Source organism: Pogoniulus pusillus, chromosome 18, assembly GCF_015220805.1.
Source record: "Pogoniulus pusillus isolate bPogPus1 chromosome 18, bPogPus1.pri, whole genome shotgun sequence".
NCBI classification, from domain to species: Eukaryota; Metazoa; Chordata; class Aves; order Piciformes; family Lybiidae; genus Pogoniulus; species Pogoniulus pusillus.
Window position 1 is genome coordinate 13,766,985 of NC_087281.1, and position 27,392 is coordinate 13,794,376.

Consider the following 27,392-nt stretch of genomic DNA (forward strand, 5'->3'; position numbering starts at 1 on the left):
TGGATGCACTTCATTTTCCAAGTAAAAAGATACAGATATTAACATATGTCCAAGACTGCTAACCACAACATCAAGCTTTTCATTCAAGTAGCCTACACAAAACCCAAAATACAAGCCTGCTTCACTGACTATATAATTTTACTTGCCTTCATTCTGCTGACTCTTCAATCCCATTCTCCATTTCTTGACTACAGCTAGAAAAAAAAATCATTTCCTTCTTGGAAGAGCAGAAAAGAGCATGAAAGCTATATAGTACCACAGAACAAGGCTTAGACTATGAAGTACAGAAAAAAATCCACACATCCGTGGATAAAAGTCCAGTGGTAATTCAGGGGCTCACAGATCTTTCAGTCAGGAGTTTGAGAATAAGGGAAACAATGCAGTTTCTTCTCTGTGAAATACCTTACACCTTAGCCTTGCCAACACTGGTGGACATTACCTGCATCTCAGCTCTGACTCCTTATTGTTAGATGATTCTGTTAAAAAAACAGTGATGCTGGCAACTGCTGTGCAAACCGGCTGCAGATGTTTGCTCACATACTAACAATGCGAGCTTTGCATAATACTTACACAACACTAAAAATGCATGGAACACACACATTTTCACTTATGCTGTGGACACTCATTATCTTCTAAAGGAAATCCATGCCTATAAAGACTATGCTACTGAAAAATCTTAGATTCAAACTCTCTAAGACTAGCTTGAAGGTTTCAGGGAGTAAGAAATGCATTTATTTATGGCTGGGTGCATGAGCAAATCATTCCGCATAGTCTGTGCATAGCAAACAGGGTTTGCATACAGTCTTATAAAATACAAATCAATGCATATTCATAGTTTTCCTGAGAAATAATTAACATATTCATTAAGCTTTTGGAGCTCATGCTAATGTATGCAAATTTTTTTTGCATGCCCACTCCCAGCCTCTGGCAAATTTTGGAAAAAGGTCTTCAAAAAGAATCCTCCTCCTCTGATGCTGCCATGTTCTTCATCAGTGTGTTTGCTAGTTGACCTCGAGGTTCATGTATGCTCAGATAGGTGTGGACCCATTAGTGAAAGACTTAATTGTCCAGAAGAGTCTCTGTGATTTCTTATCTTCAAGAAAACTTCTGACTTTACAAATTATTACCTCTCCTTACAGGATTCATCATCTCTTTATCTGAGGCCAACAAATATGGTGTCTCTCTTTCCACCTGTATTCTGTGTTATCTCATAGAAACAAGCTAACAATGACTGTGCTCTATTTCACTGACCCATTCTATTTCGTATTTATTTATTCATCTCTTTTATTTTCTGCTTAGAACTACAGTCCCTACCTGCTCAACTGTGCCAACAGAGTTGCTCAGATAAGAATTCTAATCCACATTAATGGAAACAAATCTGTGAAAAAAAGGTCACAATCCAAATGGCAATTCTTTGCTATCATGGTTTAGCATGAGTTATACCTTCAACCTGAATCATTACAGATGGAAGAAAATTCTCATCTGTAGCACATGACTTCAAGCAATGCTGTTATTTACAAATTTAACTAATTAGCAACAGTTTTCATAAGCATTTCCTCATGTGTAAGAAGCAGGCAAAGAAAAATCTTATTGACAGCTCTAGACAAACAGAATCATAGAATCAACCAGGTTGGAAGAGATCTCAGTCCAACCTATCACCCGGCCCTACCCAATCCATGACACTAAGTGCCCCATCCAGTCTTTTCTTGAACACCTCCAGGGATGGCAACTCCACCACCTCCCTGGGCAGCCCATTCCAATGCCAATCACTCTCTCTGCCAACAACTTCCTCCTAACATCCAGCCTAGACCTCCCCTGGCACAACTTGAGACTGTGTCCCCTTGTTCTGTTGCTGGTTGCCGGGCAGAAGAGACCAACCCCCACCTGGCTACAACCTCCCTTCAGATAGTTGTAGACAGCAATGAGGTCACCCCTGAGCCTCCTCTTCTCCAGGCTTCACACCTTCAGCTCCCTCAGCCTCTCCTCACAGGGCTGTGCTCCAGGCCTCTTACCAGCTTCATCACCCTTCTCTGGACACAGACACTAAATAAACCAAGTTATGTGTTTCTCAATACAAATACTGTGATTATAAGTTTCAGCACAACATCGCAATTACATTTCTATATAATATTCTTATTCCTTGTGAAAAAAAAATCCCTCAAAAATTCAAGACCAAATTTTGCATTTGACTACACAAAAGCCTGTTCTTATATTACTGCACTCTACTATATTGGCTTAACCTTGGATATAGGTGAGAAGACATGCCAAGAAAATAAGGCTTTTGTTATTTCGAAGTCCTGTTTGTAAGTAAGTCTGTTTTAAGAACCAATGGTTACTTTAGAATTAATGAAATGGTTCTGTCTACTTCTTCTAAAGACGGCACGTGTACTCAGCACAGCATCCCAAGCTAGAAACACCGCACCATCAAAGGCAGGGCCATACTTCCCTCTTTTTTACCTTCACAAAGCTTTAGCAGCTTTGCCTCCCAGTGCCTAAGGCGGCACTCGAGCTGCACGGTGGATGCAAACATGGCACCTGACGATGCAGGAAGGAGATGAGCTATCCCTAGTCGAACGTAGAACAGATAGGTTTAGCACTTCTTGTTTTCACAAAATCGTTCACACTTTGTAACCACTCACCACTGTACTGTCTTTCTTAAGGACCCAAGCCCCACTCCTCCGTCCTCCTTCCTTCGCCAGCTGAGGTCGGCAGCCTGACCTCAGCTAAGTGTCACAGAGGAGCGAGCGGCCAGCGCATCCCGCCGGCGTGCAGCAAGGACGTTGTAGCCGTTATCAGCACCCGTGGTAACGTAGCCGTTGTAGCCGTTACCCTGTCCTCTTCCCGCATAGCTGGCGTGGTCAGCCGCAGGACACCACCGGTCTCAGACTCCAGCAGCTGAACTGCGGGAGCTGCCGCCCCTCCCTGCTCGGGAGGCCACTCGCCCTGTTTCTATCCAACGGATTCTGACGCCGCTTTTCTCCTTCTGATGTGGCGGCAGCAAGCTGCGGCATCTTGGAGCGCTGCTCCACGACTTAGCGGAGGAACAGGTAGCCAGAGGTCTCCTACCCTCCCGCGGCCGGAGACGAGCCGCGGAAAAAAGCCGCCTTCGCGCCCCGCGACGTGCAGCAACCGCGGCGGCAGCGTACCACTCTTCCCGCGCGATCCGGCCGTGACGCCACACGCTAGCGGAGCGTCATGGCGTCGGGCGGACGGGCACGGCAGTGGCAGAGGTAGCGCAGCAGGCCGCCGTGGCGGTGTGCCGTGAGTGGGGGGGCTCTGGGCTGGGGGCTGCTGCTGCCCTTACCGCCAGGCGGCTGCGCCGCTTCCTTTGGCCCCTGCCGGCTGTGGCGTAATGCCGGTACCGCGGCGCGGCGCGCTCGGCGGTGTGCCGTGAGCGTGGGGGCATTGGGCTGGGGGCTGCTGCTGCCCTTACCGCCAGCCGGCTGCGCCGCTTCCTTTGGCCCCTGCCAGCTGTGGCGTAATGCCGGTACCGCGGCCCGAGGGCTGGGCGGTAGCAGTCCCGTCTGTGTCGCACTGTCACCGGTAGAAAGCCGGGACTTGGTCGCGGGCTCTTCGGAGAAAGTCACCTACCTGCGTCTGGACAGTTCTTTAAACAATAAAAGGTGGCAGTGGTAGTTCAAGTTTTACTCTGGCCTCCAGCCTCATAATGTAGGGGGGCTCAAAATAGGTGAAAGTCTGAACTGAGTGTTTTAGAAACATTTCAGGTGTTTGGGGGTTTAATAGCAAATAGAAACCGTATAGGAGCAGTCATATTTGCTCAGTGCCGTTACCTATATAAAGGTTTCATCACCATTTGAAGCCATGAATTCAAAAATTGCATACTACGAGGGTCAATTCCACCACATAAGAGGAAAAAAATGTTTTAAATTTAACTCTAATATAATATTTTTATATTTGTTGTGATATTTCATTTTTCAAGCAGCTCCGTGTCTGTCTTTTCTGGTTTTACTAAGTCAGCACTTTTCTCCTTGTCAACATGAGCAGTAATTTAAATGTATGCTTCTGAGTCTGTCTTTCTGTTTAGACTAATGTGCAAATAACATTTATGCTTAGATTGGTCTACCATTGCTACTAGTTCCATCAGAATTCATGATCCTTTCTCCCCTATCGTTTTGATGGTCAGAAGGACTGAAGTTCTTGGGCTTACTTTAAGTGGCATTTATTTCCCTGTGTGATGGTTTGGGTATTACCCGCCCCACCACACACTTAAGAAAATCACCCAGACTAGGTTCAGTCGATCTGGAAATTAAATGAAGCTCTATACTTACAGCTTAGCACAATATACAAGCAGATATTTGCGATATATATATAGAAATATACAATATACAAATTCAGAGGTGAAGCAGAACAGTTCTATTTAAACTGGGATCTTTTGCTTTGAGCTATCTTTGCATCAGTTCAGTAGACACAGCTATTCAGAAATTTGCCATCAAATAGAGCAATTCTCAGTTTTCCACAAGGTGGTTCTGCTCAGACCTCTTTTTATCATACTCGTAGATGAAAGCACTGCTAAGCTTAACGACTTGTTTATAGATGCTGTAATGCTACCTGTATATCTGTGCTTGTGGGAATGCTTTTATAATGATTTTCTTTGTTCCCATTTGCTTTCTTAATGCAGGGACTCTTCTGGTGTGTGTTCTAGATGGCATCCGACCCGGTCGCTAGTTGTCTTTCTCCAGCTGTGCATTACAGGATTTGCAAACTTGGATTTGAGAAGAAGGATACCTATGATATTAATAACGTATTATCTGAGAAGGGCGAAGTATGCTGGCAAGCTGTAACAGAGCACGTGTATTATCTTGAATCAGGTTGGTGTTTAACTACTGTAGTAGCAGTGCAGTTAAGATGGATGCAAAATCTCAGTAGAGTTTGTATCAATCCTGTTCTAGTTATGACATTTGTTACAGTACAACATTGTCTTTGCAGATTATGGTATGTGCTGTCTATGTACATTTTTCATCCACGTTTGGTGTTTGATTATTGTTGGTTATTCATTTAGTCTGTGCTACATAAGTAGCTGCTTCTGTAGTTCCTCGTTCGTCTTGCTTCCCAGCTTCATGTGTATGTACATAAGGGTTTCAGTTCTACTTCATAACTGCTTTCCCTGTTCTTTGTATCCATTTTGCAGTAAATTAAAACACATTGGCTCCATCAGTATTCCTGCTGTTGACGGGTTTTGTTTCCCCAACTTTAGCTCAGTACAGAAGTGCTATTTGGTTTCCTTTCTGTATGCAGAGCAGTTTATAACTGTTTTTTTAACCAAAACAAAACATTTATGCCCTGATGAACTTGATGAATTTTAATTTGGCAAACTGCATCAAGCAAGCTCCTTTATTAATTTTCTGAGGTGGTAAAAATCATGTGTTTCTGTACTGAGCAATATCTTCCATTAAAACATAAGAATTTATCTCCCTATAAAAGTGTCCCACCACTACTCTTAAAATTACCACAGCTGTCTGCATTTTTTAGAGGGTATTGGTGGTGTAGTTTGACATATCACTTTGAGCCTGCACTAAGTTCCTCTTTGATTATGTGGACTTTATGTACTACAGTAGATTTTCCCCATTTCAGTAAAGCCAGAGCTAGGGAGCTGGGGTTTTTTACAGCTGGGAGAAGAGAAGACTGGGCAGATCTAATAGTGGCTTTCTGGTACCTAGAGGGGATCTACGAGAAGGATGGAGAGAGACTGTTTACAAAGGCCTGTAGTGATAGGACGAGGGACAGTGGTTTGAAATTGGAGAAGAGTAGATTTAGATTGGATGTTAGGAACAGGTTCTTCACCATGAGTGTGATGGAACACCAGAACAGATTGCTCAGGGAGGTAGTCAAGGCCTCATCCCTGGAGATATTCAAGATCAGGCTTGACAAGGCTCTGGGAAACTTGATCTAGTGGAGGATGTCCCTGTTCACTGCAAGGGCAAGATTGGATTAGATAACCTTTGGAGATCTCTTTCTACCCACACCATTATATGATTCTATGATAATCTTAGTTACTTTCTTTTTTTATTTGTTTGTTTTTTAACATGGAGATGGTACACAATCCTAGCTTGTTTCACACTGCACTTCAGCTTATCTACGTGGTCTTTTGGACAGTAAATTATACTGTATTGTGCTAAAGTAGTCTGTATAAAATTCTTTGTATGGAAGCTTAACAGGTTTTACTAATGAATGTTAGAATATTGGACCTTCAGGAAGTTTGGTGCTCTAATTACCCTCCTTTTTTTTGTTTTAAGATCAAAGTGTGGATTACATCAGAAGCATACGATCATTAGGACCTGTATGTGAATCTGTTGATTTGCACTTCAAATCTCTGACCAAGGAGCAATTTGCAGCTCAGTATGCATTATGGTTCCACTGGACAAATTGCACTAAGGTATGAAAATGATCTGTTGACAATTTGTCTTTTGGCACATGAGCTCTTTGTAGAAGTTTAATGTGAGAACGCAAAAGAAGTACTAATGAGCCAGAATACCTAGGTTTTGTATCTGTCTTTCTCTGATACATAGTTGCCTCTAATTTTCCTGTCTTTGTAATTAAGTTTTGTGTAAGTTATCAGAGAACATGAGGTGCTTTGACAGGATTATTTTCAATGTTTTCCTAATACTCTGTGCCTAATGCCAGGTTTTACTGTGTAAAGTTGTTGTTAATAGTTTTCATATATGTGATTTTGCATATGTAATATGCAAATATATAGATGTATTGGATCTGAAACTACAAGAGAGGCTCTAGAGCAGTTTCTTTCCAGACATCTACATTTTTACCTCCTTGCCATAACTGGTTTTCTTACTGCATTTGCGTATGTCATGGAGGAATATTTAGGTTTCTCTGTGAGTTTGACAATTTGATTATTTGTTTTCTGAACATTTAATACAACATTCTTCCTCTCCCCATCATAACAGTTATTTCTTGAAATATTTGATATTCTACAATATACACAAGCTACTGAAGTTGCTCTTGGTTTAATGAAACTAACATCATGCGTGGAGCGAGCCCTCGGTGATGTAAGTCCCTTAATTGCTTGACTTTTTGTTTTCCTGGAAGAACAGAGCAGTACATATAGAGACACCAAAAACACAGTGTGGCCAGTAGGATAGGGGAGGTTATTCTTCCCCTGTACTGAGCACTGGTCAGGCCACACCTTGAGTACTGTGTGGTCCTCAATTCAAGAGCGATGTTGAGGTACTGGAATGTGTCCAGAGAAAGGTAATGAAGCTGGTGAGAGGCCTGGAACACAGCCCCATGAGGAGAGGCTGAGGGAGCTGGGGGTGTGCAGCCTGGAGAAGAGGAGGCTCAGGGGTGACCTCATTGCTGCCCACAACTACCTGAAAGGAGGATGTAGCCAGGTGGGGGTTGGTCTCTTCTGCCAGGCAGCCAATAGTAGAACAAGGGGACACAGTCTCAAGTTGTGCCAGGGTAGGTCTAGGCTGGATGTTAGGAGGCAGTTCTTCCCAGAGAGAGTGATTGGCATTGGAATGGGCTGCCCAGGGAGGTGGTGGAGTCACCATCCCTGAAGGTGTTGAAGCAAAGCCTGGATGAGGCATTTAGTGCCATGGTCTAATTGATTGTCTAGCACTGGGTGCTAGGTTGGACTGGATGATGTTGGACGTCTCTTCCAACCTGGTTGATTCTATGAAAACCTATCAGAATGTTAAATAAGACATCCACATTTTCCTACCTGATACCATCTATAAATGTTAATTTGTCACAAAATTACAGGATTTGAAGCCTTTTTAAGGATTTGATGAGTTTTGTTTGATTCATGACTTTAATGAAAGTGGCTACTGGGTGAAATGGTCAAGTTGTATGTTTGAAATGAAAAGAAGCATACTGAATTGCTTATGTTACTTGTTTTGCTTTTTTTAAATAGGTCTATTTACTAATTGGTACAGATTGCCCTTTTCTTCTAAGAGACTTACTTGCTTCTGAGCAGCTTGCAGTTGTCTTTGGAAAAGCTGTAGTAAGTGCATAGTTTTGAAATAAGGAATAAACACTGATCTCATTTTCTTCTTGCCAATGGCAAGTTTCCAAGCATAGGCTTTGCTTGTACTGTTGAAGAAGAGTTTTCAAATTCTGTAATATATTGGAAAAAAGCTTTCATTTTATACATTTTATGGTCTGAGGGTTATAAAGCAAAACCAGTGAATATTGTAAATGGAAATATTTTTAAAGGTCATAAGTTGTTGCTTGCTTTTCTACATTAAAAACCTACACACAAAAAAATTTGTTTATTGTTAGCAGTCAAGTAGTTTTATTTCTTGATTGTTCCTTTATTTCAAGGATTATTCCTTGAATTTGTGTGGCATGTGGAGCAGTTCAGTTCTTACAGTGAAAAACCAGAAAAGTTCCCCTTTTTGTTTGATTGTGATCTAAGAATATAGCCTTGAAAGAAAATTCTGTATTTTCTATTAAATCATGGTATACTGCAGGAACTAATAGTCGAATTTTATTTCATTTGTTCAACTCTCATGGCTGTTTAGAGAGCTTCTTCCTGCATTGTATTTTATAGCATGTGCAAGTAAATGGAAAGATTTCATTTCAGAGAACACTGGGAATTGCAAATAATGCATTGCTGTTACTGTGACAAGCTGTGGCCAATTACCTTGACAGTAGATATTGTAGTTTCTCAATTTCTTCTGCAATTTTCTGTCCAGAAAAGACACAAGGTAATAAAGATTAGATTTCTTCATGCAGTAATCAGTTTGTTTATTACTTAGATGGATGTACTGAGAGTATTCATTGGATCTCCGTACGGTCTGAATCTTCGTAATGTTTTGTGGCATGGGTTTGCAGCCCCACAAGAAATTCCTGCAAAGTAAGTTACTGAAATGAAGCTTTTTTTTTTTTTTAGCAGTCAGACATGAGGGCACTTGAAAAGCTGTTAGCAGAACTTACTGTTCTTAATGGTCTAGTTGACTGGATAGGGCTGGGCGCTAGGTTGGACTGGATGATCTTGGAGGTCTCTTCCAACCTGATTGATTCTATGATTCTAATAATGAAAAAAGGTACAAAGGCCTCTGGCAACATCCTGTTTTCCTTTGCTGCTGCTGCTTTTGGAAAATTATGGCCATAGAACACTTCATTCATTATAAAGCTGCAGGTTTTTTTACTAGCAGGGAAAGCAAGAAACCAGTTCCTTGTCTGTCAGGGCAGTTGGGAGTGACTTAGAATAACAGGCAGAGGAATGGAGTAGTAGGAAGAGAAACAGATGATGTAGAATACAATGATGCTTTTTTCCCAATTCTGCATTTATTTTTATGAATGTAACTAATTATTATTAGTTAGCTGGGGAGGGCCTTTTTAGGATATCAGGTAGTGACAGGGCTAGGGGGAATGGAGCAAAAGCTGGAGGTGGGTAGGTTCAGACTGGATGTGAGGAAAAAGTTGTTGAGCATGAGAGTGGTGAGAGCCTGGACTGGGTTGGCCAAGGAGGTGGTTGAGGCTCCATCCCTGGAGGTGTTTAAGGCCAGGCTGGGTGGGCTATGGGCAGCCTGCTCTAGGGTAGGGTGTCCCTGGGCATGGCAGGGGGGTTGGAACTCAATGATCCTTGTGGTCCCTTCCAACCCTGACTGATTCTGTGATTTCATTAACTGAATTGCCAAGAGCAGCCACTTTCTGTAGCACATCACCACCAGCAGCCCTCTGCCCTTGCCTGCTGCCAGGGCCATGCCATTTCCCCCATGGCAGAAACACAAACACAGGGCGAGTTCCAACTCCCCTATAGCAAGAGGGTTGGAATTAGATGATCCTTGCGGTCCCTTCCAACCCTGACTGATTCTTTGATTATGTATTCTTACTCAAAACAGTTTGGGAGCATAAGTTTTAGATGCTTTTAGAAAGAGCAAGAAATCCCTTTGTTCCCAACCCACAAATGTTGATTATTTGTAGAACATTTACTTGTATAAGCTTCTCTAATATATATTATGGTGTTCTCTCTAGATACTGTGCTATGCTGCTTTTCTTAACAGCAGGATTGGGTCAATTGTTACAGATGTATCTTCTGCAAACTAAACATACTTTAATACATCGACCCTATGTGATCTTCCTTAGCTTAGATGAGCTTGATGTATTTCCAGGCAAGTATCTAACCATTACCAACTTTTTGTTATGCTATTTTTGTGCTTGTTTCATTGTCCAAAAGTGTTGTTGAAAAATCATGCATTTTTTCCAATTTTAAGATTGGACTTTAATGAAGATGCTGTTATAAACTGTCATTAATCAGGCATGCTTGTAGGACGATTCTTTTTAATAGGTAGACAGTTCCACTGACTCAAATCAAAACATGCAACATTCTGAAATGATTCTAACACGTTGAAACATATGACTGTACTTCTAAGACTGCAAATGAATGTTTTGATTTTTTGATGCTGAGAGTTCATTTTCTCTATTAGTCAACTACTCTGCATTTACAAAGTTTAATTCTTTCCAGGATATGATGTTTTGGATATTACCCATTCCCCACACACTTAGAAAAATCACCCAAACTAGACTCATCCTATCTGGAAATTGAATTAAGCTTTATATTTACAGCTTAGCACAATATACAAACAGGTATTTACAATAGATACAGCTATAGACAGAAATAGACAAGTTAAAAAGTAATACAGAAACACAACAGCCCTCCCAGAAACCAGAGTCCCCAGGAGGGGCTCCCAACCACCCTTCCAGCTTCTTCCCACCCCTGTACCTTACCCCAGACTTTTGCCTTACATTTAACATTGCCATACATTTGGAGGGTTGGCCAGGGGTGTTAGGAAGCAGAAGGATTAGTCAGGCAGGATAGAGAAGTGCATGCAGACCAAAAGACAGAGAGCAACTCTGTTACCTATATTTACATTCGTTTTTATACATCTCAACAAGCGTAGGAGTGAAGTAGCCATCACCATTGTTTCCTTTTCACAGCCTATAATCTAATTCTTCTCACCAAAATATCCCAGCTAGGCTCAAACTAGCACACAGAATCAGTGTGTACCAGCTCCAAAGATATCTGCAGGAGTACCCTGCATCTTAAAAAGAAGGCAGTATTGAAACAGAGCAAAGAATGGTAATGTGTCTTCAGTATATTGATTTTCTTAGGGAGGAACCTGGAGTGTCATATTAAAAGTCTTGTGTTCCCTGCAAGTTTATTTCTACTATTTTTAAAGCAACAACAGTGTCCATGATGGTCATGATCTGTTTGTGCTACATAATCAGTTTGCTAATCGAGCAACTATTCATGGAGCAGGGATTTTGAGAACTAAATTAGGCTGGTAACATACTAGTCATCAAGTAGTACAAATCTTACAGCTCTTGATTTGTGTCATAAAAATCATACCTGCTGCAATCATGCAGTTGCCATTTTAAGCTTTCTCTTGGATATTTATAATGTGAATTATTAAGTGTGAGTTGCATTATATGAGAGCATTGAAGTATTAAATGTTAATCTGTAGTGCTAAATATCAGCACAGATAATGCTCTTATGTTAAAATATTCCTATTATACTTTTAAAATGAATTAATTAAATTAATTAAAATGATCCTTTTTTAATACATCCAAAGTAGGTGGAGATCAACACAACAGAACTGTGTTCAGTTGTTATGTAGTATTTCAATCTCAGCAAAAAGCAGCTAAAACTTTTTAGCTATTTCTGCTCTACAATCATAGAATAATAGAATCAACCAGGATGGAAGAGACCTCCAAGATCATCCAGTCCAACCTAGCACCCAGCCCTATCCAGTCAACTAAACCATGGCACTAAGTGCCTCAGCCAGGCTTTGCTTGAACACCTTCAGGGACGGTGACTCCGCCACCTCCCTGTGCAGCCCATTCCAATGCCAATCACTCTCTCTGCCAACAACTTTATCCTAACATGCAGCACAGACCTCTCCCAGCACAACTTGAGACTGTATCCCCTTGTTCTGTGTCTGGTTGCCTGGCAGAAGAGACCAACCCCCACCTGGCTACAGTTATTGCTAAAAATGCAATATATAAACTTGGTTTCTGATCTTAAATATTGCTACCATTGTACTTGCATAGTTAAATTGAGTAACTCTCTTTACAAATACAGAAATAACCTTACCATCTGAGTGAAAAGTCTAGAATGATGTTTTAGTAAACCATTCATTGTGTATAGTTTATCAGTGTTGTTTTTCTAACTTGCAGATCTTAATCATGAAACACTTTCCCTAGCTGAAGAGCTAGTGAAGCTGTCCAGTTTTGTTTTAAAAGCAATGCTACCATTTTGGATGGCTGCTCTAACAGCTTTCAGGCAAAACAGGTAACAGCCAATTTGGTTTTTTGTTATTATTTTTGAATATAAAAAGAATATATTCTGAATTTATAAAACACTAGCAGTATTTGTAGGTACTACAGCTTTTTGCTGTGTCTGTTGCTTAACAACATATCATCATGCATTGTTTTAGTGGCCTGTCAGAAGGTTTGTTGACATACCACTTTATGCCAACTGCAATTATAAACTGTATTTTGGAACTTAAGAAGAACTATTGCAGATGCAACCAACAAAGGAGAGTTTTACAAAGCAAGTGAAAACAAATATTCAGCTATTAACATCTTGAGTTGAAAAAAAGCAAACTACAAAATGAAACAACATTGTTTTGTTTTCCTCTCCCATCCTTCCCATTTTGCAAACTATTTGAGCTGGTTTGAATTCAGTGGTCAGCCTCTGTTGGGTGCAAGTAGCCATTTTTTGTTTGTAAACAAAGTGCATTACAAGGGAATTTTGCTCTGGATTTTTTGGCCTGCAAGTGTAACTCTGAGATGGCTCTAATTTCCACTTGGATAATATTTATAAGAGAGGGAATCCTCTTTGGGTATCTCTGTTGTTTTTTCAGGTATGCTGACTGTGTGATTCTCTTACTTCCTCAGCTGGAAGTTGGACTTAGACTGCTCTTCACTACAACTAATAAATGTCCAAATCGATTGCTAACAGCTGAGGTAAATTTTCTGTCTAGAGTAATTTATGGTGTAGTGCTAACAATATTTGCAGAATAATTATTCTAGAAGCCTGGTGTTTGAACATTTACAGGTTTCCTCCCAAAAATTTTCAATCAAACATGGAACATTAACCACAGATTTCTAGTAGAGGTTCATGATTACCTCTTCAGTTTTGTAGAGATGCCTTTTCCATAAAGGAATTCAGAAAAAGTACTTGAAGGTTAGTGTTCAGAATCAGTAGTTTAGGATTGGAAATAAATCATGGTATATTTATTCTCATAAACTTGGCACATAAAGTATCTTTTTTTATTTGTAAGGGTGGGGTGGATTTGCTATTCGTGCACCTCTGGTATCTCACACAAATGAATATGTTTAGTATACATGTCTAGTTAATTGTTTCAATTTGAAAATCAAATCATAATAATTTTCTTTTGTTTCAGCCTTCTACTCTCTATACCACTTTTGATGAGGTATTTGTGATTTAATTATTTTAAAATATATACAGATGTCAGAATCTAAGCACATGCATGTTTCATAGAATCATAGAATCAACCAGGTTGGAAGAGACCTCCAAGATCATCCAGTCCAACCTAGCACCCAACCCTAGCCAATCAACTAGACCATGGCACTAAGTGCCTCATCCTGTCTTTTCTTGAACACCTCCAGGGATGGTAACTCTACCACCTCCCTGGGCAGCCCATTGCCATTACTAGAGACCAGAAAGTACTGTCTTGTGTTGGCTAATCAGAAAGTACTGTCTTGTGTTAGCTAAGAGATTCTTTCTAATTGTTTCCAAGCATAAGATGGTGAACCGTAAACATTTAAAACTTGGAATCTCCCAGAAAATATCAAAATTAATGTTAATGAACAGACTTTAGTTTCTTCTAAATGTATTCAGTTATTCAAAGTAAATACAAATAAACATTGCAAGCAGAAATCCTAAATTTTATAACTCTCTTGAATTATCTCAAATTGTCTGTCAATAATAATTTTGCACCTTGGTTCTTAAGCGACTGAAGCAATTACTTAGCATTAGGGAAACTAATTGCTTTAGTTGCTGGTTTTATTTGGATTGTTTGACTTCCAATTAGTTGTTTCTATTGCAATTACTTTTTTTTTCTAGATGTTAGCAAAGCATTTGCATAATGGAGAAGTCAATCAGCTTCCTGCAGTTCTTGAGGAGCCTGCCATGGTAAGTGTTTTGAAAGTTTTGTTGTTTGTTTTTAATCTCTCTCTTTCTCTCTTCTTTACTTTCACATTCCTTCTCTCCTCCTTTCCTTCATTTTCCTTGTTGTTTTGTTTTATTATTGATAAGCATGCTTAATACTGTTGTATTTCACATAGCTTATCTCCATCAGCTTAGAACCAGTTGTTACCCTTTTCGTTGGTGATGGATACAAAGTACATAGGGTTGGGATATAAAATTATCTTTCCTTTTCAGATAGAGAAGTCTTAGAGATATTTTAGTGCCATGGTGTAGTTGATTGGATAAGGCTGTATGCTGGGTTGGACTGGATGATCTTGGAGGTCTCTTTCAACCTGGTTGATTCTATGATTTTTAGACTTCCAACGGAGTAGAAGAAAAAATAGTGCTTTATAGAGTGAAAATTAAAACTTACTCCTTTCTAATTCCTTCTGGGGCACATCTTACTCTGCTTGGGAAGATGGCACAAAAACATAGCTGCTCAGAGCTCAGCCTGCATCCAAAGTGGCAGTCAACGTGTTGAATTTAGATAGCTTTGGAAACTGTAGGGAAGATCTGAATGTATTGCCCTATTAATAGAGGCAGTAGAGCTGCAGAGGACATGGGAGACAAAGCTGACAGAAATCTGTTGTTACCTCTCACAAAATAGCATGTACATTGGTTTTGAGTTTCCTCATAAGCTACAAAGATGGACAACTTGCTGCTTTGTTAGTTAGGTTGCGTTTTCTTACAAACATTATTTGCATCGTTTTCACTGACCACTTAAATGTCTCTTTCCTATATACATGATCACACACTACCTTTCATAGGTATCCTGTACACTGAATGTATTTATTCTATGGGAATACATGTAGAATAGAATCCTATACATTTAGTGTATGCTTCCACAGGAGTTTCTTTGGGATTTCTTGAACCACCAGGAGGGTCCACGTATAAGAGATCGTTTGAGTCACGGAGAGATGAATCTGGAAACATTTCCCAGAGAAGTAGCTAATCAGATAGTTGCATTTGCAATTACTCTTCTCTGCAGATTCTCAGATGGGGACATAGTTGCTTTTAAGGTAGGGATCAATATTATGTTTTCAGAAGAGTTCTTTTGTGTGGGGTTTTTTGTGTTGCTGTGTTGTTGCTTTTTTTAGGGTTGTTTTTTGTTTGGGTTTTCTTTTTTTGTATCAGATCTAAAGCTAGAGAGTCATATAACTCCAGACTTTCTTGACAGCAGCTTTTTGTTAAAGTATTCTTCCAAGTAAAAAAAAGTAAAAATACTTTTTTTCCCCTAGTTTTGCAGCTAAATAAGAACAGAAAGTTTTCAAAAGATTTCCCTTTCTTATTGTACCTTAATGTGTTTCCTTACCCACTCATTATTCACATGGTTGATCCATAAATTATAGTGATTCCACCTTATTTTGTCAAATTGTATCAATGCCTAGCCTGTTTGTCTGCTGCATTGTCTGAAAGGTGTGTAGAACAACTGTAGCTCAGCCACTGAAGTACTAGTTCAGCTTTTTTTTTGCTCTGTGACAATATAAATTATGCTGCCTCACTAATGACATGTAATTTGTATCCATGTTCTGTGCTGTGATTTCTTGAACACTTTTTATCTGTTGTATTTGCTCCCCACAATTTCCTGTTAGTATTTGGAATTACTTCTTTTAATATAAAGTATCCTGTGAGGTAAATCTACCATGTCTTAGTCACAATTCTTTTTAGTTTCTCAAGATCTGTGTTGCATGCTGCTGCAATGAGTGAATACTTGGTTGCTTTTCTGTCAGCTACCATCAAGTACCACAGTTAAAATGTCTTGAAGAAACACTCACTATGCTGATGACTGCTTTCAGCTCTGAGACATTCAGAAGTCTTTATTGACTTCAGTACTATAGGTGGCTTGCATGAAATTAAATCTAAGTCTAGATCTGCTTATGATTAGGGCACTTTAAAGAGATTGTTATGTATTGTGTGTGTTTTTTTAAATCAGGAGCACATGGTCATTAAACCACTGCTGAAGTGTGCAAGTTGCTACCATTCTCAATTTCATCCAATTCCCCGGCTCAAGAAACAGGTAAGTTTCTTCATTTTCTATACTGGGAAAAAAAAGAAAAGGGAGAAAGAACAGGAAATTAGTTTATTCAGACATCGTTTCAGTGTGGAAGTATACATTAATTAATTAAGGATCAGTGCTGGGCCAGTCATGTTCAATATCTGGACGAGGAGTCCATCATCAGTAAATTTGCAGAAGACACCAAGCTAGGAGTATTTGTGGATCTGTTGGAGGGTAGGAGAGCCCTGCAGAGGGACCTTGACAGACTGGATGGGTGGGCAGAGATCTAACAAGGCCGAGTGCAGTAGACACTTTGCTCACAGCAATCCCAAGCAGTGCTGCAGGCTGAGGACAGAGTGGCTGGAGAGCAGCCACAAAGAAAGGGACCTCAGGATACTGGTAGATAGTAGCTGAACATGAGCCAACAGTGTGCCCAGGTGGCCAAGAGAGCATCCTGGCCTGGATCAGGAAGAGTGTGGCCAATAGGACAAGGGAGGTTATTCTTCCCCTGTACTCAATAGTGGTCAGGTCACACCATGAATCCTGTGTCCAGTTCTGGCCTCCTCAATTCAAGAGAGATGTTGAGATACTGGAACGTGTCCAGAGGAGGGTGACAAGGCTGGTGAGAGGCCTGGAACACAGCCCTGGAAGGAGAGGCTGAGGGAGCTGGGGGTTGTTTAGCCTGGAGAAGAGGAGGCTCAGGGCTGACCTCATTGCTGTCTACAACTACCTGAAGGGAAACTGTAGCCAGGTGGGGGTTGGTCTTTTCTCCCAGACAACCAGCAATAGAAAAAGGGGACACAGTCTCAAGTTGTGCCAGGGGAGGTCTAGGATGAATGTTAGGAGGAAGTTGTTGCCAGAGAGAGTGATTGGCATTGGAATGGGCTGCCCAGGGAGGTGGTGGAGTCTTTATCCCCGGAGGTGTTGAAGCAAAGCCTGGCTGAGGCACTTAGTGCCATGGTCTGGTTGATTGTCTAGTGCTGGATGCTAGGTTGGACTGGATGATCTTGGAGATCTCTTCTAACATGGGTGATTCTATAATTAAGACTTTTTTCCCTGACATTAACCTTAACAACTGATGTTGGCTTATACAATTATGACCACTGAACACATAGCTTACTGCTTGTTATTTTTTTCTGAAATACTTTTTTCTGAAATAGCCTCTAAGAAAAGTAAATATGTTGTCCTCTCTGTCAAAGACTACATTTCACATAACATTTTTGATGGTATGTTTTTGAGGTGCTGGAATGTATGAAGAGCATTTGCTTATGGCCTAAATTGCCGACAGTGCCTGAGGAACATGTTCAAATGTTTAAAAGGTATGTACATGCTGTTAAAAAAGGTGGCTCTCAAAAGAGTTATGAAGGATGGCTGTGGGATTTGAGATGAAGTGTCTCTTCAGAAGCTGTACTTGGAAGGTGATAACCACCAGAGGGCTTGTGAGAAAGACCTCTTTGTACTTTTTAGTTTATTCTGTGCTGTACACGTTACTATGGACACTATAAAAACATAAGCAGTGGATTAACTTGAAGGAATGAGAAGATAGCTGAAATGTATGAAGGTGTTCGTGCCTCCACATTCTCTTTCTGAAGAGATGCCAAAGGGGCTCTTAGGAAGCTGAACAAAACAAAAAAAAAGATGGCTCAGCAAATGTAAAGCAGAAAAAAACCTGCCTATTCTGAAAAGATCTTAGTAATCAAATGAGGGGAAGAGTTTAAGAAGCTACTACTTAGAAAGTAGCATCCTTTTATTATTTCAAAAGAAGGAAGTCAATCTCCCTGGAGATAATTGCACTTGTTTAGAACTGAGGTGAAAATTCAGTGTGCCTAGCACATACTCAGTATGCTTTTGGTGAATAATTACAAGACTTTCAGAAGACTGCTGAGACTAAGAAAATATTTGGTGTAGCCAGAGAAATGTCCAGAGAAGGGCCATGAGGATGATCAGAGGGCTGAAGCACCTCTCCTATGAGGACAGACTGAAAGAGTTGGGGTGTTCAGTCTGCAGAAGAGGAGGCTCTGAGGTGACCTTCTTGTGGCCTTCCAGTATTTGAAGGGGGCCTACAAAAAAGCTGGGGAGGGACTTTTTAGGCAATCAGGTAGTGACAGGACTGGGGGGAATGGAGCAAAGCTGGAGGTGAGTAGCTTCAGACTGGATGTGAGGAAGTTCTTCATCATGAGAGTGGTGAGAGCCTGAACTGGGTTTCCCAGGGAGGCAGTTAAGGCCCCATTCCTGGATGTGTTTAAGGCCAGGGTAGCTGAGGCTGTGGCCAGCCTGCTTTAGGGTGTAATGTCCCTCCTCATGGCAGGGGGGTTGGAACTAGATGATCCTTGTGGCCCCTTCCAACCCTGACTGATTCTATGATTCTGTGAAATAGTCATGCTTATAAAGCGGGGGGAAAAGGGCCATTATGGCAGAATGAGAGTGGGCATTGAATACACTGCTATCCAAAATATCTTTGCATCTTGATCTATGCTGTTTGATAAATAAGTACTCCACTGTTTTATTATTTAAAATTTGCTTTCTTCTTTTGCTTAAAAGGTTTCAAGGAAATGATGAAGCCAGTACTTTAATGTTGTCTGAAATTGTATCCGAGTTGCAACAATACGTGCCCCAGGACTGCCGTAGTTCAGATGATCCAGTCAATAGCATCCTAACAGAGAGGTGAGTTTGATGTGTTCCTACTTCCTGCTGTCAGCCTCTACATAAAGCTCAACACAAGAACTCTGAAACATGAGTCACTCCTTCTCCCATTTTGTAGAGCAGTGCTTGAAACACTGCATGCACTTTTCTAACACTGCTGCTGATTCCATTTAAAGATCTTAGGAATGTAGCTGAAAATTACTTTCAGAAGGATGACACAGAGTAGATTTGGTACATGATTACAGTAGAGATTTTACTTGGAAATTAACATAAAAAAACCCAACCATTTTTCTTTCCAAATGGGGAAGCAAAATGTTTTAAATACTTATGTACTGACTACATCAACTTGGTTTTTATCTGTTTTGTATGCTAAAACCATCATAAATTAATTTTAATTTGCTTGGTGTTACTGCCATGCTTTGCAGTTAGTAAAATGCTGCTACATAATTCTATTCTCTCATGCTTTAATATTAAGATTGTGAAACAGAAGGCATCTCATTATACTTGTTGTCTGTCTCAGTTCTTACTTAAATATCCCAGAGACTCAAATATAGTTGATAGAACCAGTAATAATTCATAGGGTGCCCTTCCCTCTTCCCCCTTCTTTCTCAAAAGAAAAGAAGTTACCTGGAGAGAGAGGAAAGGTATACAAACCCAAATAAATAATCTCACTGTGATTTGGAAGTTAAAAGAAGAAAGATGTAACAATAAATAATAGGTATATGAGGTAGGGAAGTTAAAAAGATATAGGGAAGGGGAAACAAGATACAAAATAAGTAAATATACAACCAGATTTCATGGCAAATAGATTTGTCTGCCTGGTGGGTGATGGCCACGTGCTGAGACAAAAGAGAACCAGGAACAGGTTGTTGATTTCTGGTGAGCAGGAAGGCAGGGGGAAGAGAGTGAGAACAGGAAGTCCCCCTGCTTTTATGGGTCTTAGACAGGAAGGGGGAGTGGGCTGACCACCATCACCTGGTAGTGTTCAAACTCACCCCTGAGGAGGGGCCAAGACCACCTCGGGTCAGGTTCAAGAACAGCCCCCCTGGAAGGGTTAACCCTGTGCTTTGTCAGATGTGGAAATATGTTAGCCCCAATTATTTCTGACTTGGAATAATGATCAGAACAGTTTGATTTTTAGTTCATGCTCTTATAATAGTCTTGAGAGCCTCATGACTGAATTAATGTGTCAAAAGAAGACTGTCCTAGTTAAACCCATAAGGCATGGGCAGGACAGTGTGAAAACAATTTTAGCAGTTACTTTACTTACATATTATGTGTGTCTTCTGTTTCCTGAAATCATTTATAGAGATTTCTATCTTTGTCACTGTCCTTCATTAATGTTTTGCCGTCTCAAAGATAATTTGAGCATAAGGGAGATTGAGACATTTCTGGGAGAACAGAGTGTTTGAAGTAATGTGTGGCATGTTAGCTTGGACAGCAGAAAGGTATTTTGAGTTCTTCAGCAAACTATGATCTGGAGTGGCATTGATTAAAACAATGACCTTACCACATGGATTTTACAAAATGTTCAGTCTGTTTCTTATTCTGTCCAGAAGAAAGACCACACAGTAATGCGAGTACTAACTCATACCATTTGCCTTAGTGAATTTTATTGTGATGGATGTTAATTCGTTGTGAATTAAAACTATGGCAGGAGGCTGTAACCACAGCCCTGGTGTGATTTGATGTGTTGCTGTGTATCGTTTCAGCCAGGCAATTTTGTTTATTGTGGTTGTATTTCTTTGATCCAAAATGGGAAACGTACTTAATCACCAACAGTTTTGCACTCAAACTCCATAATGTGACAGAGAACACTGCCCCTACTTCACAGATCCTTGTTTTTTTTTCTGTCATGAGGGAAATGTAATGTTTCCAGGCTTTCTGCATTAAGACATCATGAGTCAAACCATGCCAAATATGAAATGTATCTCATGTTAAATTCAGCTAAGAAAAGATTTGAATGAACAACTCTTTCCTGTTTTGGAGGATATTGATTGAACTTGGCACTAGACATATTCGCACACTTTATTCTCCGAGAGCTGTTCTGGAAATACTGCTGATACTCCGTAAGATAAGCACACAGTGCCACCGAGTGTCTGAACAAGTCATTGCCAGCACTGAGGCGAGATACAAACAGTGGGTGAACAAGGCTTTACGCTCTCGACAGAGGCAGAACTATCTACGAATGTTGAACAGGTTGGTCAGTGTTTTCTCCTTACTTTGTAATTAGGTTAATGAGAGAGTGGCTGCATGCTGCTGTTGCTAGCTTTCAGTGGTTGGTGCTAGAAGTTTAAAGCAAACAATCATAGACTCATAGAATCAACCAGCTTGGAAGAGACATCCAAGATCATCCAGTCCAACCTAGCACCCAGCCCTAGCCAGTCTCCTAGACTATGGCACTAAGTGCTTCATCCAGGCAGGCTTTTCTTCAACACCTCCAGGGACAGCAACTCTACCACCTCCCTGGGCAGCCCATTCCAATGCCAATCACTCTCTCTGGCAACAACTTCCTCCTAACATCCAGCCTAGACCTCCCCCAGCACAGCTTGAGACTGTGTCCCCTTGTTCTGTTGCTAGTTGCCTGGCGTAAGAGACCAACCCCCACCTGGCTACAGCTTCCCTTCAGGTAGTTGTAGCCAGCAATGAGGTCACCCCTGAGCCTCCTCTTCTCCAGGCTAAACAATGTTCATGTGTTCTTAACTCTTAAACATTTAAGTAACTAGCTTCTATTACATAGTAGTATTGAAATAACAAGAAAATCTCAAACTGGAGAATTTAGTGGATGTTTTTAGCATTCACCATAAATCATAAGTTTTTAAATGAAAGTATCATTTCAATGCTAGATTGTATTTTTTAGTTCCTGGATGTTCCTATTTGAGCATATAAATACTATTCAACTTTTCATAGAATGATAGTTTTTTTGGGGGTTGAAAAAGACTTTTAAGATCATCAAATACCACCATTATCTACCTCTACAAAATCTGGCACTAAACCATGTCCCTTAGCACCACATGTATATGTCTTTGAAACATCTCCAGTAATGGGGATTCAGTAACCTTCCTGGGGGGCCTATTTTAGTGTTTGAGAACCCTTTCAGTGAAAGTGTTTCTTCCAATATCCAAACAAAACCTTCCCTGGTGCAACTTGAGACCATTTCCTCTCTTCCTATCACTTACTATTAGGGAGAAGAGACTGACACCCACCTTGCTACAACCTTCTTTAGGTTGTTGTAGAGAGCACTGAGGTCTCTCCTCAGCCTCCTTTTCTGCAGACTAAACAACCCCAGTTCCCTCAGCAACTCTTTGTAAGGCTTGTTCTCCAGACCCTTCACCAGCTTTGTTGCCCTTCTCTGGACCCATGTGATGCCTTTCTTGTAATGAGGGCCCAGTACTCAAGGTGTGGTTGCACTCATGCTGAGTACCAGGGCACAATCAACTTTTGTCTGAATCAGGTTAAACTGATTTCAAGGCTCCTGCTTTTTATCATTGTACCTGGTTTAGCATCTTCACAGCTAGAAGAAAGATTATTATTTCATCAGTTTGTTCCTATTTAGAAATTGTAATAGGCAAGCTGTAAATACTGTATTCTTGGCCAGGTAATGTTCCTAAAAATGTTTAATGTGTTATTCACAGAGAGAGTGATTTGCCATTGGAATGGGCTGCCCAGGGAGGTGGTGAGGTCACCGTCCCTGAAGGTGTTCAAGAAAAGCCTGGCTGAGGCACTTAGTGCCATGGTCTAGCTGATTGGCCAGGGCTGGGTGCTAGGTTGGACTGGATGATCTTGGAGGTCTCTTCCAACCTGCTTGATTCCATGATTTAAGAAACATAGCATAAACTGACATCTGACAGTATATATTTGCAGTTGAGCTGACTCCACATTTTTTATCTACAGAATAATGAATGGTGGTGAGATTTCCTTTGTAATCTTAACTAGATGTGTTTCTGTTTGGTTTTGGTGTTTCATAATGCACAAACTTTGTTTGAAGTTTCAGTATTTACTCTGAAGAACGTTTCATAGTTTCTTTTTCCCCACCACTATGCAATACCCAGCAATTTAGAATAGATACAGAAGTCTAAAGAATTTGTTTTGTATTCACATTTTCTATTTAATTTAGGATTTTTTTCTTTCAAATATTTTTGTTCATTTCTAGCATGAAATTTTTGTCTCCAGTGCTGCGACTGATCTTAGTGTTAATTACTCTGGAACTAGCCAATATCCATTTGGTTTGCAAGAAGAATCCTTTTGATTACCAGCAGTATCTGAAGTGAGTATATCAGATTTGCCATATGGAAACTGAGAAAAATATAATGGGCAGTGTGACTTCGAGTACACAACTATCACTCTTTCCACCATTATAGCAATTGTATCTCAGTGTTCACTCAAGAACTAAAATAACTTAGAACCATAGAACCAGTCAGGGTTGGAAGGGACCACAAGGGTCATCTAGTTCCAACTCTGTGGCAGGGACACTCTGCCCTAGAGCAGGCTGGCTGCAGCCTCATCCGGCCTGGTCTTAAACACCTCCAGGGATGGGGACTCAACCATCTCCCTGGGCAACCCAGTCCCTCCCCAGCTCTTTTGTAGGCCACAAGAAGGGTCACTTGGGAGCCCCAGCTCTTTCAGTATGTCCTCATAGCAGAGGTGCTCCAGCCCTCTGATCATCCTCATGGCCTTTCTCTGGACACACACCAGCACGACCACATCCCTCTTGTAATGGGGGCTCCAGAACTGGATGCAGTACTCCAGGTGGGGTCTCAGCAGAGCAGAGTAGAGAGGGAGAATCACCTCCCTCCACCTGCTGGTCACACTTCTCCTGATGCAGCCCAGGCTCTGGTTGGCCCTCCAGGCTGCAACTGCACACTGCTGGCTCCTGTTGAGCTTCTCGTCCACCAGCACCCTCAAGTTACTGTCCTCAGGGCTGCTCTCCAGCCACTCACTGCCCAGCCTGGATTTGTGTTTGGCATTGCCTCCACCCAGATGCAGGACCTTGCCCTTGGTCTTGTTGAAACTCCTTAGGTTGGCTTGTGCCCACCTCACCAGCCTGTCCAGGTCCCTCTGAATGGCATCACTTCCCTCCAGCCTGTCTGCTGCACCACACAGCTTGGTGTCATCAGCAAACTTGCTGAAGATGCACTCAATGCCTCCATCCATGTCACCGACAAAGATGTTGAACAAGACTGGTCCCAGGGCTGATCCCTGAGAGATCACATTCTTTCCAAGGCAGTGTTCAATTGGAGTTTTGAAAATCATCATTTCTTACTTCTGAGAATGAGGGAGTACATTCATCATACTGAGCAAGATTTGGAAAGTTAGATACAGTATCAGCTTTAAATCAGGCACTGAGATATTTTTTAACTTATTTATTTTTTTCTTTAAAAATCCTTTAATGATTTTTTTTCTTCTTTTTTTTTTCTTCTTGCAGGTTTTTGAAGTCAATCTTGCAGCATACAGAGAACTTGGTGACGTACACAAGCCCTGAGAAAAACAAGTGGGATGAAACCATGGAGCTTACAAACAAAGCTTTGATGAAAATAAGGAAAATCAGTGGCAGAAAGCTAATGTTAATGCAGCTAGTGACATAAATTAGCTTGGTTTAAAATTATTTGAACATTGTTATATCTGAGGAGTTTTGGTGTCCTCAAATTTGACAAGTCTAATTCAAAGACAAACTTCACCAGCCATCAAATTCTGAATGCAAAATTTAGTCTTTTTAACCAAAGGTGGATGTTGACACTACAGTCAAATGATCAGGCTTCCAAATTCAGTGAAAATGATTTACTGTGAGCTAAGTTGGGATGATGCAAATTCTGCTCTAAGTGTGTTATGTGTTTAGTAGCTTAATGAATTTTTCTTTCCCCCCACCCCCTTTTTCTAGTTTTCTATTAAACTGGGAGTATCTAAGAAAAGAGACTGGATACAATATAATGGAAATAATCACAGAATCAAACAGGTTGGAACACACCTCCAAGATCATCCAGTCCAACCTAGCACCCAGCCTTGTCCAGTCAACTAGACCATGGAACTAAGTGCTTCATCCAGGCTTTTCTTGAACACCTCCAGGGATGGTGATTCCACCACCTCCCTCAGCTGCCCATTCCAATGCCAATCACTCTCTCTGCCAACAACTTCCTCCTAACATCCAGCCTAGACCTCCCCCAGCATAACTTGAGACTGTGTCCCCTTCTTCTGTTGCTGGTTGCCTGGCAGAAGAGACCAAATGCCACCCAGCTACAACCTCCTTTCAGGTAGTTTTCTTGTGTTCAGTTTTGGACACCTCCGTACAAGAGAGATGTTGAGGTGCTGGAGAGAGTGCAGAGGAGAGCAGCAAAGCTGGTGAAGTGCCTGGAGAATAAGTCTTGATGAGTGCTAGTTTGAGCCTATCTGGGCTATTTTAGTGAGAGGAATTAGATTACAGGCTGTGAAAAGGAAACAATGGTGATGTCTTCACTCATTGGCTTGATGAGATGTATAAAACAAGAACATAAATACAGATAACAGAGTTGCTCTCTGGCTCTGACTGCCTCCACGTCTCTCCCTAACCTGCTGTCTGTGTACCTAATCTGTCTCCTTCCTAAGCCCCCTGGCCGATTCTTCAAACTCACCTTGTGTGTAAGGCAAAGTCTGGGGTAAGGTAGAGGGGTGGAAAGGAGGTGGAAGGATGGTTGGGAGCCCCTCCTGGGGACTCAGGTTTCTGGGAGGGCTGTTGTGTTTCTGTATTACTTTTTAACTTGTCTATTTCTGTCTGTAGCTGTAGATATTGTAAATACCTCCTTGTATATTGTGCTAAGCTGTAAATATAAAGCTCCATTCTTAATTTCCAGCTCAGCTGAGTCTTGTCTGGGTGATTTCATAAGGGGGGGGGGGGAGAGGGGGAAGTAGGCAGATAATACCCAAACCATCACAATGAGGAGCAATTGAAGGAGCTGGGGCTGTTTAGTTTGAAAAAGAGGAGGCTGAGGGAGGACCTCATCACTGTCTACAGCTACCCGAAAGGATGTGGAGAGGTTGGTGCTGATCTCTTCTCATAGGCAATTAGTGATAGAACAAGAGGGAATAGCCTCAAGGTGCCACTGGTTAGGTTTAGACTGGACATTAGGAAAAAAAATGTTCACAGAGTGACCTAGTGAAAATATGTGCTGTAAAAAGTCCTCTGAATCCATTTGCTCCATCATTCCATGAATGTTTTTGCTCAGACACACAAATAATTGAAGGCAAGCCAATCTCTGACACAATTACATTGTAGTTGTGTGAACATCTGTTGGTTTTGGTACCACAGGTGGCACCATCAAGGTGAAGCAGAAGTTTACTGAGCTGAGCACTGCACAAACACAATGAAACATCAATTGTGGTATGTTTCTGTGTGTGGAAACAAGGCTTGTCCATTATTCTTGCCCTGGCATTCTCTAGTTGGTGCTCTCCACAATGATGTTAGGAATAATAGAATTATTAGAGATTGGAAAAGACCCTTAAGATCATTGAGTCCAACCATGGTCCTAACACTACCAAGTCTGCCACTAAACCACAATGTCTCCTCCTGAACCTCCTTTTCTCTTAACCACATGATGACAAAAACCTAGCCAGCTTTCCCTGGCTGATACCCTCCTACCCAGCCAGTGGAAGTAATCAGAGGGATCAAACAACAACCAACCAGACCTTGTCCAGTCCTTCCTCACAGCAGAGGACCCTGCTAAATGTGCAGATCCAGATGTGATGATACCATCTGTGCTGTCCAAATTGCATGAAGAGGAGATGCCAGTCCTCCAGCAGCATTAATGTAACAGCATGTGTGTTACTGCCTTGCTGCCAGCACCTACAGGTCTGCAGACACCATCACAGGAGCCAGCAATGCCTGCAGGCAGCAGCTACCCTTCAGAAAACAGTCTTCTGGGTCTTCTGAGTGAGGAGTTATGTATGCTCTCAACCAGTGATTAGTTGGGCTGGACCATAGCAGTGCTGGTGATAGCCTTCTGGCAGATGGCAGGCATCAGCATGGACTCTGATCTTTGGCTGCTGCACAGAGAAAATTATTAATCACTCCAATAAGCAACTTGAGAAAGTAAACAAGTAGGGCTCCTGTGTTCAAGATTTCAGGTAAAATCAAAGTTATGAAAGGTCTGAATTTCTGTCTTGTCCTTGGCATCTCTATGCTTCCACTTGCAGAATCACAGGAGAGGTTAGCATAGGAACTGTTGAGAGATGTTGAGATACTGGAATGTGTCCAGAGAAGGGTGACAAAGCTGGTGAGAGGCCTGGAACACAGCCCTGTGAGGAGAGGCTGAGGGAGCTGAGGGTGTGCAGCCTGGAGAAGAGGAGGGTCAGGGCTGACCTCATTGCTGGCTACAACTACCTGAAGGGAGGCTGTAGCTGGTTGGCATTTGGTCTCTTCTGCCAGGCAACCAGCAACAGAATAAGGGGACTCAGTCTCAGGTTGTGCCAGGGGAGGTCTGGGCTGGATGTGAGGAGGAAGTTCTTGCCAGAGAGAGTGATTGGCATTGGAGTGGACTGCCCAGGGAGGTGGTGGAGTCACTGTGCCTGGAGGTGTTGAAGCAAAGC

General features: G+C 41.4%; 1 protein-coding gene across 3 annotated transcripts; it reads left to right on the forward strand.

The window, feature by feature from the left end:
- Nucleotides 1–3,199: 3,199 nt before the first annotated feature.
- On the forward strand, nt 3,200–25,640 carry ERMARD (ER membrane associated RNA degradation). 3 transcript variants are annotated; one of them, XM_064158473.1, is made up of 17 exons: nt 3,200–3,230; nt 6,255–6,394; nt 6,921–7,022; nt 7,889–7,978; nt 8,736–8,833; nt 9,958–10,094; nt 12,160–12,274; nt 12,849–12,951; nt 13,392–13,421; nt 14,075–14,143; nt 15,046–15,216; nt 16,131–16,214; nt 17,433–17,512; nt 18,735–18,857; nt 20,826–21,035; nt 22,990–23,103; nt 24,262–25,640. In XM_064158473.1, exons 3-17 carry the CDS (start codon nt 6,984–6,986, stop codon nt 24,419–24,421), a joined length of 1,623 nt encoding a protein of 540 aa, XP_064014543.1. In that variant the 5' UTR covers nt 3,200–3,230; nt 6,255–6,394; nt 6,921–6,983; the 3' UTR covers nt 24,422–25,640. The 3 variants fall into 3 exon arrangements, with proteins under 3 accessions (XP_064014543.1, XP_064014539.1, XP_064014540.1); XM_064158469.1 differs by lacking the exon at nt 3,200–3,230 and adding an exon at nt 4,648–4,829; XM_064158470.1 differs by lacking the exons at nt 3,200–3,230; nt 15,046–15,216 and adding an exon at nt 4,648–4,829.
- Nucleotides 25,641–27,392: the final 1,752 nt, after the last annotated feature.